Source organism: Hetaerina americana, unplaced genomic scaffold (genome assembly GCF_022747635.1).
Source record: "Hetaerina americana unplaced genomic scaffold, ioHetAmer1.1.p SCAF_39, whole genome shotgun sequence".
NCBI lineage: Eukaryota > Metazoa > Arthropoda > Insecta > Odonata > Calopterygidae > Hetaerina > Hetaerina americana.
The window spans coordinates 2,955,918-2,968,417 of NW_027286974.1; the positions used below are offsets into that span (position 1 = coordinate 2,955,918).

Consider the following 12,500-nt stretch of genomic DNA (forward strand, 5'->3'; position numbering starts at 1 on the left):
ATGTATATATATATATATATATATATATATATATATATGTATATATATGTATGTATATATATATATATATGTATATATATATATGTATGTATATATATATATATATTCGTACATGCCGTTGATAACGGCCCTCTCTAGGCAACCGCATAGCTGTAGAACTGTCCCAAGGCTAGTTACGTATACAGGCCTGTATAGCGCCACGCTGCCGTTGCTATGGGGGGGAAGGGGAGGGATGGTAAGTGGTTTATCAATAACGATGACGTAGGCGTTTCAAGTGATTGCCCTTTCGAGAGAGCGTTTAACCTATTTAGAGAAATAGATTAATAGATTCGCGTATTAAGTTGAAGTTCGTGCGGTTAAGGACGCCTGGTTTGCGACCGAAAGATGAATCGATAATTGCGATAAATTCTATAATCGATACTCTTGTCGACTATTTTTTAACTACTGGTTGAATGGCAAATTTATCGAGTTTGTCGTTCATTTTGTGACGAATTCCTTTCATTAGGGCGTAAGCAAACGGACGGTAATTCCATGGTTATCGATATTTTCCATAATAATCGATATACAACTTCGAAATTTTGGAAATATCGATTTATGCACGACGTAAATAACAGTGTTGACTATTAACAATGTAATTGCAATTAATCGTCTTTAAGGCGATACGTATCGCCTTAAATATAATAGCGTAATTTTTGGCAAACTTCTAAACAATTATTTTTCGTGTATTTTAATGGGGATTTTTAATGGCGGGGGGGTTAGATTTGTCATTTTCTCTCCGGAACGTCCTCGAAAATCGAAAAAACTCATTTTTTTTGTGTTTTCCCTTCATGTTTTTAGTACATAAACTCGACTGCATGTTAATAAATAACGGTTTTTTATGTTTTTTTTCGTTCTTTCTAATAGCGGGATGAGGTATTGCCTATTTGAGCTTATAACAAAAGAAGATATAGCCATACATCTTAATGAGTTCTTTGAATAAATGCTGAACGGTATACAACTGCTCTATAAAATCACTGCAATTGAATTAGCGTAATGATTTCTCAATAAATTTTAGTTTACGCATATAGTATTCACATTTTAAAAGTCTTCGTAAAGATTAGTTCCTTAATATTTTGCAATCTTATCCCGATATAGCCATTGTTAAAGTTTGCATTGATTAAATGATAATTAAAATGAAGAACACAATATAACCCATCACCGTTCTGAAGAACGCATACTTTCGCTCTTCAAAATACTTAACTGGATGAATAATGCAACGACCCCAAACCTGCAAACATGCGTGTAGATTGGGAATGTTACTTCCACATGCCACCAGACCCAGGAGTGCTTCTGGAGATCATTTTGTTTGTGTGTGGTCTAACAAAGCATATATACATATTAGTTGTAAGCCAATCCTCGTATTTTGTCCTTTAAACTCGATACACTTATCCCAGCATTTCTACATCTTTTTTCTAATGACCTCCAACAAAAACTAGGATAACAGAAGATCATCTCAGATGTAGACATCTCTTTTGGCAATTGAATCTCCATTTTTAGACGTGAAACGTATTCCTAAACGAGCCATTTTCCACAGGTTTTCAACTAAATAATGTCGCCATGATACCAATACGTTCTGTGATCAAGCGCGCTATTAAACGGCAGTCTGACGAATTAAGCACAACACGAAATGCACTTCGGGAGGAAAAATTGTTAACGATAATTTTAAATACACAAACCTTCGTACAATTACAGGAAGATGAATGTCGAATTCATGTACGTACAAGTAATTTGGCTGAGGTAAAGGTATTCACTTGTTTAAACCACGTTTCCTGTCGCATGTTCCCGCTTCTGCATGCCCTTTCCACACCCGCGGACTGTTATTCCATTTAATCTGTTTAATTGGACGTATTTCACGCTTTTCACAATTCACAGAGAGATTCGCAATAAAAATATTGTTGTGTGTGTCAACTCATTTTGTGAAGTCTGCTGTTGACGGGTCACCATGGCAACCGAGGAAACATATTTCAAACACAAAACTTAAATTAAATATAATAATAATCTTTTTCGGAGATTAATATTTAATTTAATTAGTATTAATAATAAATAAACAAAAAATCAACGTGCAAGGTATTAATTCATAGCTGTATTGATATAAACAGAATCGTTACTTATTAATGTTAGCAACCGTTGATAAGGAGTTGTTTACATAACATGAGGGACGAGTTTTGTTATGATGAGAGTCGATCGAAGTGAATACTAATGTTTTGTTTGAAAATAACGTTAAATTATGGCTTCGAAATGTGTTAAATGTTAGTAAATTGTGTGTGTAATGTTCCGCTCAATGTTTTGTTACCGTTTGGTCCGTTTAAATGTATGTATTTGTTAAATTAACGTGTGTGTGTTCCTCGGTGACCGTTCTAGGCTTTGAAGCTTGTATTTACTCGAAAATTGTCGATCTCGTGAGTTATGTTTCTAAAGTCCTGCACAATTAATGGTACTGAGTTCCATCATGGTTTTGTTAAACGTGGAAATATATCGTTTTACATTGATCTTACCTTTTAAGAAAAACCGATTTCTTGATAAAAAAAATTGAAATTTTTGGTTTTGTTTCCCGATCGTCCGTATACTACTTATTTTAAGTGGTTTTCCGGCCGAATAATTAATTCATACCTCTCTCTCTCTATCAATCTTCCATTCTATTTGCAGTCCTATGCGCAAATAGAGTCAACCAGATGACCCGAACTTATAATGATATTGAGGCAGTGTCGAGACTACTTGAGGAGGTAAGTGTCTTCTTGTGCAAATTTACCCGTGTGCAAAATATATATCCGCGCAGCAACGTATTGGCAGCCAATATGGAGGAGAAATTAAATTTCAAAGTGATACTCCGACTTGGTATATGTGTATATATATATATATATACATATATATATATATATATATATATATATATATATATATATATATATATATATTGACTTTATCAAGTTTATATAGTCATATTAAATGCATATCATTTGTCGGCAAACATTAAGACAATATCAGCCATATTGCGCGGTAATTTATGCCAATCAAATTGTCAAAAAATCGTAATATGCCATTATTTACATTGCCCTATTGTCTATATTGCCATATAAACAAAATTTCCAATGGGGCCACTCTGTTAACATTTTGAGATGGTGATGTATTGACTTTATTGACATATTATTCATATTATATGTCATTGACATTGCCATCTGATCTTCATATTGACTTCATCTATCATATTGTCTAACTTTATTGCCATTTCAGCATCTCTATTCATACTGGCTTGCCAACAATGAGGTTGGTGTTTTTATAAAAACAACATTGTCGGATCTGCTCTATTGTCATGTCAATACTATTGTCACTACTGACAACACTATTGTCATGTCAATAGTATTGTCAATACTTACAAATTATGCAATTTTTTAAAAAATTAATAACCTTTTGTAATGCTTACTGTCTTTCGAAGTATTGTCAATGGCTAAAAATTTCACTTGAGGCACCTTTCAATGTATTTTCGGTTTGTTTAGTCTCTGCATATGACCTTCCACTGATGTTGCGCTTGCGCATTGCCTTGTTCTCCCTTTGCGCAGAAAGAGAAGGATTTGGAGCTGACGGCGCGCATTGGCAAGGAGCTTTTGGATCAGAACCAGGGACTTAAAGTACGCCTTGCGACCTTGGAAGTGGAGTTGAGATCTGCGCATGATGAAAACACGCAACTGACCCACGAACTGCAGCAGAAGACGCAACTCTTGCATGCGCTCACCTCTGACGAAGATGGTAAGTTGGCATGCGCAAGGGACAAAAGACAAAAGATGCGCAAGATCTCAAGGGTTAACTTTGCGTGGTTTTCTGTAGCATGAGTTATTAATATGAGACAGTACAAGTGTTTCGTGTGGGGCCAATTTTTTCAAATCCTTGTTTCGTCCTTTGCGCAGGCAGTCCGCATGACCATGCGTCCCCCCTTGTTTCCCCATCTTGTGGGACGATGCCCCCGATCCCAGCACATCACCTTTCCGGACGGACCAGCGCAAGGGCGAGCGTTGAGCTGCTCAAGAGACGCATTGCGTGGTTGGAGGAAGAGAACAAGTCGTTGCGTGTCGAGGCGACCCAGCTGGCGAAGGACACGTTGCGTGTTGAGGAGGAGGAGGCAAAGCTGGTGGAAGGAGTCAAACAACAGCTAGGTGAGACGATGCCAACAACTGTGCGCAAGAGGTCATCTTGAGTGCAGAACTGACCATGTATGACACCCCTTTTTAAAGGCTCATGGACGTGAATAATAATGTATAAAATTGAATACTAGTGGACGAAGACAGAAACACAGAAAAGAAAATGAACTTACAAGGTTTTGAATTTTCGGTGGTGACAGCCACCTTTCTCTAGGAAGAGAAGGGCAGAATTGATTTCCTTGGGGAAGGTGGCTGGTACCACCGAAAATTCAAAACCCAGTGAGTTTCTTGCATTTTTTGTGTATTTCTGGGTGTTTGTCTGTGTCCAATAGTGCTAAATTTTATACAAATACATATATATATATATATATATATATATATATATATATATATATATATATATATATAATTATTATTAGGTAATCTACCGCTCATGGTAGGTTTTTGGATGGACATAATTACTAATTCAACAATTTGTGGCCCCCAGCAAAACACAACCTCCTACTCTACATCAGGTCCCTCTTCAGCTCTGAGTACTTTCTTCCTCCTTTCCATTCCCTATCCTAAGACATCCCTATATCTTGTTCCTTCCCTTTCCTCATTTGCCATTAACATTCTCCCCTCTATTACAGTCTTCTTAAACATCCCACTATTGCCAATCAATACCCCCTTCATCCATTCTTCCTGCCTCCTTAGTAATATCTCCCAACAAACCCCTCTGTCCTCGCCTCACAGCCTACCAAGTACTTCCTCGTTTGTTTTCCTTCTTTTGGTCCATTTCACCTTCTCCATTCTTCATCCCACACACCCACATCATATCTACAATGGCCTCCAATCTACGTCTATCCTCCAGCTTCAATGAACACGTTTCCATAGCCACACATAACTACGCTCCACATCAAAGTTTTCTAACGAGTCTTTTCTTAATATACTTACAATCAACGTCCCTCTCATCTTAACTCCCTCCTCCTTATAGTGAAAGCCTCTTTGCCTAATTGCGCAACTCTTCTCCATGTTGGTCCAAAACCCTTCCAGAGATAAGTATAAACTGTTCTACCTGCTCTAGTTTATTTGCCCTCCTATTTTAATGTTTAGCTTAGCCTGTTTCTTTCTAGAAAATCGCATAACCTTTGTTTCAATAACATATTGATTCTCATCCCATATATCTATCGCACTGAATTTCCAATTCACTCATTGCAATGCTTGCAACCCTCTATTGGCTTACTGACAAACTAAAGCTTGGTCATTAGCAAACCTAACTGATTTTACGAATTCCCCGCCCACTTTTATTCCTACCTCCAGTTCTTCCCATAATTCCTCTCTTTGATCATTTCCTCTGCATACAGGTTGAACAGCAACGGTGATAATAGGATAATGATAATGTGTATATATATATATATATATATATATATATATATATATATATATATATATATATATATATATATATATGTGTATATATATATATGTGTATGTATATATATATATATATGTGTATGTATATATATATATATATATATATATATATATATATATATATATATGTATGTATACATATGTATATATGTATGTATACATATGTATATATGTATATATGTATATGTATATATATATATATATATATATATATATATGTAAATGTATATATATATTCATAAAAATACAAAAAGCCTGTCACTTATGTTTTGCTCTCTGCCTTGCGTGTCTCCCTTGCGTGGCGTAGTGAGCGCGAGTGAGGAAAGTCGTCTGCTGTCGGAGGAGCTGGAGCGAGTGCGCAATGAGGGAGGGCGCCAAAGGGCGGAGGTGGACACCATGGTCACCAAACTGGACAGCTCGCAGCTCGAGATCAAACGGGTGAGGCCCAAGCAATCAACAATCGCCATGCAATTGCAAATGCATATAATTGTATGATTAAACGTAGGAATAAACATATATGTTTATAAATATATGTGTGTGGTCAAATAGTGGTAACCTCTGTGTTTCTGTTGTCAGAATTGAAATTTCCAAAACGGATCTTGTTTGCTCTAATTCCACGGTGGCGCCATAGCTTCGTCACGAGAATGAAGAGCTGACTTCGCTCGTAATGATCACCAAGGAGAACCAGGACCGACTGACGACGGAGCTCGCAGATTTTAAGGTGAGAGGCCCTTTGGTCGATCGTCTTCTGAAGCAACCAGATCTCTTAAACGTTTTTGAAACATTAATGATTTCCCTGAAAAACTGGAAATACCCTGACTATTTTCTGCTTAAATAAATCAAATCAATCATGGAAGGAATTAGAAAGAAGTGTTAATTTGCATCATATTTTAGTTGCTTATATTTTAAACATTTTGGATGTGTGAGCTTACGCTACGATTAAATAGGATGTGATAATCCTTGCTCTAAAATTCCCTTCATTTCCTGGACTTTCTTTCATTTATAAAGAGAGACAGAAATTGCATTTTGTAAATATTTGTTGTTAACACTGATATCTAAACATCATCGTTGCCATGGCGACTGCAAGACCTGCCATGATGTTTTGGCTCACTTCAGAACTTCAGACACTAATCATTAGGTAAACACTGGTGGCTTATAAACAAAGATACTTTTTCCCGAAAGCCTGCGAATGGCACTTTAGAACAATACCTTCCTTGTGTGTAGAAGTTTAAAATCCAAGCAAAAAGGATGTGATAATTCTTGCTCTGTACCAATGTGTAAACATCACCGTTGCCATGGCAACCGCAAGACCTGCCATGATGTTTTGGTTCACTTCAGAACTTTAGACACTGCTCGTGAAGTAATTTCTGGCAGCTTCTACATTAATTTATGTTTGTCTGTAAGCCTGTGAATGGCACTTCAAACAATACCTTACTTGTATGGAGAATCTTAAACAGTGCAATTAGACAGAGAAGGAAAGAATTACTTTTGTAGGTTTTGCAAACATACTTTGTATGATCATTATGTTTAATAATGAAATGATCTTTTAATTAATAACAATGAAACTCCTTTCCACTTTTGTGTCCTTTTGTGATCGCCAGGAGCGCTATGGCGAGGTGATGTGCTTGCTGACGGAGGCGCAAGAGAATCTGCGCAAGGTGCGTCAGAAGGAGTTGCCGTCTGCGCTTGCGGGCACGCGCTACCTCGCCCCACCAATCACCACGCACCACAGCCTCCAGGGACAGTATGGCGACTCCATTGCCCTGGAGCTGGAGTCTTCGCTCAATTACGGCCTCAGCCTGGATTCCGGCATACACATGTCGTCTGAGGTCTCGCCAAAAGCGTAAGTGTGGCACCCATGCCGCGTACCAATAAAACCAGCAATTGCGGTTGAATCATTCATTCTCTCTGTTAGTCTTACGTTTGAGTTTGGTTTTTTTTGGACGTAGCACGCAAACTGGATGCTGATATGTTTCGAAGCCTGCCCTGGGAATAGGTTGCCTTTGCGCAACAAGACAAACCCTTGTTCAGTCCCCTCTCCAGCCTTCATTCATTCCATTCTTCAAAATGACAAGGACTATGGTATTTTAAAATATCTAATGCTCTCCTAATGCTGTACTGTAACATTCATAAATGTTTGGCAATTATTTCTATTATTCTCTCAAATTCAGCACCGATTCTCTTTCAAAATAGACTTGCAATTCCAAAACCCCACCGACTCCATGCAATGGTGCTTGGTGCTAAAAAACTTGCTTTATCCTCGTAGGGAACTCCAAAACTTCCACATATACGTTTAACAGCAATGGTGACAATGGGATACACCCCATGCCTTACACCTCTTCCTAACATTGCCCATCCGGACTCCCCGTTCCCCACTCGTACCTGATAGCAGTCTGAGACATGTACAGGTTGCGGATTAGCCTCCTTTCCCTCCAATCTATTCATATTTTCTGCAATATACTCATTAGTTTTCCCCAATTCACTCTATCGAACGTCTTTCTCCTGTAATCATACGAAACAGGCAAATACCTCCTGGTTCTGTCCTATATTTCTGTCTCGATTAATAATGTCATTACTGCAATGGCACCATATGTACCTCTCCCCTTCCTAAACCCATATACTGATCATCCCCTAAGTATTGATCATTTGCCCTACTCTCTCTATCCTTTTGTTTATGATCCTGAGAACAACTTTAGCTGCGTGGGATATCAAACTTGTTGTCCTGTAGTCCTCACATGACGTGGCCTTTACCTTTTTCGGAATAGGAACTAAAACTGATCTCATAAAGTCTTCCGGCCAGATTCCCTCCTCATAGATACTACAAATCAGTCTCCATATAGACTCTTAGACTTTTTTTGAAAATTTCATATTTTTTTAATACATTTTTAGGGTGTAGGGCTTAAATTCAGACAAGCACTTAGGTTTCCTCTGAAATGAGATTTCCTCTCCGATGGGGTCAGCGAAACTTTCCCTTTAGACTTCTTTCGAAGCATTTAATACCTATAGCCCCGTAGGATATCGTATAAACAGTTAATATGTGGCGTAAACCACCAGAAGAAGAAGAAGAAGAATCAAACTATAATATATCTATTAAAATATAACGCTTACCGCGATAATAATAGTGTCTCTATCGATTGTACTCGACCCACATCTCTGCCATTTTTGAGGTTATTTGGCCAGTTTACTAGATGCCCATAGCTATGAAGAACGCCAATCGCTACCTCCAGTGGAACTACGATATGCCAGGAAATTCAAACTGAAATTTGCCCGGATGTAAGCACTGTAAGCCTGTATATTCCTCTCTCGATTAGTGATCTCATTACTGCAATAGCATCATGCTTGCCTCTCCCATTCCTAAACCCATTGACTGATCATCCCCTAAGCAATTAATAATCATTTATATATTCCGAAGAAACTGCACTGGAGATGCCGAAAGAGTGATTTTTTAAAGGATTAATCTGCTAAGATATGCATTTCAATGCAACGATTTCAGAGTGTGAATAAAAATCTTTCGTCTTAGACCGAGATTCGAACCCAGATCCATCTGGATGTCCCGTCTGAGTGCTTATAGCCATTGAGGCTATCTTAAGGCGTACTCTCTTTAAACTCTGTGAATTTTGAGAAACCTGAAATCATTTGTGTCCCTCGTCTTGCCATAGAAAATAAAAACCGATATCTCATTAAGTCTAGACTTATGTCTGATTCCTTCCTCATATTAATGCCACGAAACAGTCACTGTGTACAGACTCAGAGACTGCCACATTTTTCATTTATTCATGTATTATTTACAAATGTAGTATAATCTTCATGATGTACGATTCGCAAATAGTCACAGACAATCAATACAATGTACAAATACAGACAATCTTCATTGTATACCATAGCGATATGATCCTCCTAATATGCGATAGTGGTAAAGATGGAATTATAATAATTCTGGTCCTCCTAAGACAGTCAGTTCTGTCTTTGATCGCAGTTGACCACGCAAACAAAAATGATTATAGCTTAAAGTGTATGCATATCATTAAGTTACACACTATATTGCGACGTGTTTCATTCCAAGCCCTAATTTATTCTGTATAATAATCAAGTCTTTTATTATTCTCCATTCCACAGCATTAGCACTGACTTTATCATTCTTAGATCTTTAAGAGGTGTTTCAATAAAAATTAAAGTTACAGTGACCTCAGTTTTAATTCCAACTTGATTTTTATGCTTTTGTTGTTCTCTTAATATTGTCCCGCAGTGCTAATTCTTCTTTATTTATATCAGGTATCTTTTATTCGTCATGAAAATGGTTTCCTTTTATGAAAGGATTATCCATTCAGCCTATTTTTCTCTGCGATTTGCCACTTATGACTCATTTAATGATAAATACCTTCACTGAACTTGTCCGCAGACTTTTTTACTGTGAAACATTTTTGTTTTACAACTTCCCCGAGCATTCCCACTGAGATAAACGCAATCGACTCTCCGCAGAATTTGAAAAATACGTCTCCATTCGTTATCGCAATTTTCAAAGGCATTAAAATTGTTTAATTCCAAAGAACGAGTGTATTTGATTGTTTTAATAGATGTCACCGTTGTTCTTCTTGTTGCTGTTGTTGATACAATCATTGTTTTTACTGACACGCAGGCCACACTACCGGAAGGTTTTCGAGACGGTTCGTTCCGCGTCCCGCAGTTCCGGTTCCCCCTCTCCCTCTCCCCTACACCAGCGCCATCCATCCCTTGGCGGTTCCTCCTCCTCCTTCCACCAGAGCACCATGGTGCTCAACTCATCCTTTGCGCAGCTCTCGACAACCGCGACGCTCTCCTCGGCCTCATCATCGCAGGCTTGCAGGATGAGCACCAGGGCGTTGTCCGGCACGCAGCAAGCACCACACGGCGGCTACAATCCGAGGGGATCATCCTTCAGGTGAGCTAATGGACCACGGTTTACGGTATCATCCCTTTATTAGCCTCCCATACTCTCCTGTGACGGAGTTTGATGAATTTGCCCCCCATTCTATCCTTCCGCTAAACATACCGAACTCACAAAGGGCAACCGGTGTGGTAAACTTGATCTTATTTCGTCCGCTGACGTACTTGGAGACATCTGGAAAAGATTGTGACATGAAGCAGCATTCTTTGACTGACGGATTCTCTGAAACATAGACATAACGAGGGTCTTGATATGTATTTCCATCTGAAAAGTCGACACTGTGTCCAAAAATTTCATTCTAATTAATAATTTACAAGCTGACAGAATCTATGAGGACATGCGAATTGTCCTGTATCTTTGAGAAAAGGTACCCTTTGGTTTTGCAACCCCAATTCCCTATCCATGATATTTTAAGATGTGGGTGGAGTACAGAATGAGTAGGAAATTAGTCGGGCAAAGCAGAGGACAAACGCACAGGTTATAGAAAGGATGGGGAAAGTGAGAAAATTATCGGAAGAAATCTGAATACAGCGGAGAAAATGTATGGAGGGAATATTGAAAGGAAGTGAGTGGTATGGTGCCGTTAATGATGAAAGGGAAAGTGGGCTTTTTAAGAAGTATGGGGCCAGGGAGAAATTTCTAAGAAATGAAGATATACAGGGTCGCATCCAAAAGTGGTAGGACTGATTTTTTTACAAGAGTTTTATTGACGATATACTTACATCGACTTAATAATCTTCAAAGTATGCTCCTTGAGCTGCTACACACTTAGTATAACGTTGCTCCCATTCCCCGTACGCCCGCTGGAAATTTTCTTTGGGGATGCCGTTGATGACCCTCGTCGAAGCCTCTTGAACGGCCTTTATCGAGTCAAAACGTCGTCCCTTGAGCTGTCTTTTCATCAGGGGGAAGAAGTCCGGTGGTGCCAGATCGGGAGAATAGGGCGGGTGCGGCAACGTGGCAACGCGATATTTGGCCAGGAGATGTCGGTCGACACTCAGAATTTTCGGCACCATCTTGGTGCACACCTTGCGCATGGCCAAATCCTGTGAAATAATGCGTTGGACGTTAGATGCAGACATACCCAACTGGTCTGCAATGTCTTCACTGGTTAAGCGTCCGTCTGTGTTCAGCAGTGTCCTCAATCTGTCCACATTCGTGTTGGTTCTTGCCGTCGACGGCCGTCCGAAGCGATGGTCGTCTTCAACGAGCTCCCTGCCCTCTTTAAACAACTTGTGCCACTCAAATACTGTGGAACGGCTTAAGGCAGTGTCCCCATAAGTCTGCTTGATCATATCAAGGGTCTCAGTTGCCATCTTCCCGAGTTTCGCACAAAACTTCACGGAATAACGTTGCTCTAAATTCAGATTCATTTTGTTTTTCAACGCGGACAAAAAACTTGCTTCGCTAAAAACGGTGTCCTCACTCAACGACAGCCCGCAGGCGACTGAGGTTGGTGTCGGTCTGTTGCTAAGAGCCCCCTCCACCTTACCCTGCCAGGCAGACCCCCCTCCACGGCTCCGATCGCGCCACAGAAAATCAGTCCTACCACTTTTCAGGTGTTACCCTGTATATGGTGAAGAAAGAGGAAGTTCAGATGTTACTTTGAAGGAAACAGCCTCAAAAAACCTCAGTAGCACTCCTGAGAAAGTTCCCATCAAAACACGATACAATTGCTGAGGTCACAACGTCGGGAGAACTTTCGTTTCAACATAGTATTCAATGAAAAAGCAATTTTCCACTTGAAAATATTCTGCTTATCCGCAAAGCAGTGGCCTTGTATTCAAGCAGATAGCTGGGTTACTGAATAGAGGGTTCCAGTTCAGTTTCCGAGCGAGGGACCATCTATGGACCTCCAGCTTCCCACTGCCAGGTCAAGAAGTTGATTTGGACAATAGATAGAATGTGAGCCAAGGGCCGCTCAGTTTGTGAAGATATATTACATTAGAAAAGGGACTCTGACGCAGCTAGTAGACGGGTGGCTCCTC

At 39.4% G+C, this 12,500-nt stretch overlaps 1 protein-coding gene across 2 annotated transcripts in view; it reads left to right on the forward strand.

Moving 5' to 3' along the window:
- Positions 1 to 12,500, forward strand: part of milt (trafficking kinesin-binding protein milt) — an 88,578-nt gene that overhangs the window by 46,019 nt on the left and 30,059 nt on the right. For both annotated transcript variants that reach the window (XM_071589596.1, XM_071589597.1), the window contains exons 3-9: positions 2,686 to 2,762; positions 3,597 to 3,783; positions 3,942 to 4,187; positions 5,896 to 6,026; positions 6,220 to 6,309; positions 7,190 to 7,431; positions 10,225 to 10,506. In XM_071589596.1, the coding sequence (XP_071445697.1) occupies positions 2,686 to 2,762; positions 3,597 to 3,783; positions 3,942 to 4,187; positions 5,896 to 6,026; positions 6,220 to 6,309; positions 7,190 to 7,431; positions 10,225 to 10,506 (1,255 nt within the window). The remainder of the gene's footprint in view (positions 1 to 2,685; positions 2,763 to 3,596; positions 3,784 to 3,941; positions 4,188 to 5,895; positions 6,027 to 6,219; positions 6,310 to 7,189; positions 7,432 to 10,224; positions 10,507 to 12,500) is intronic.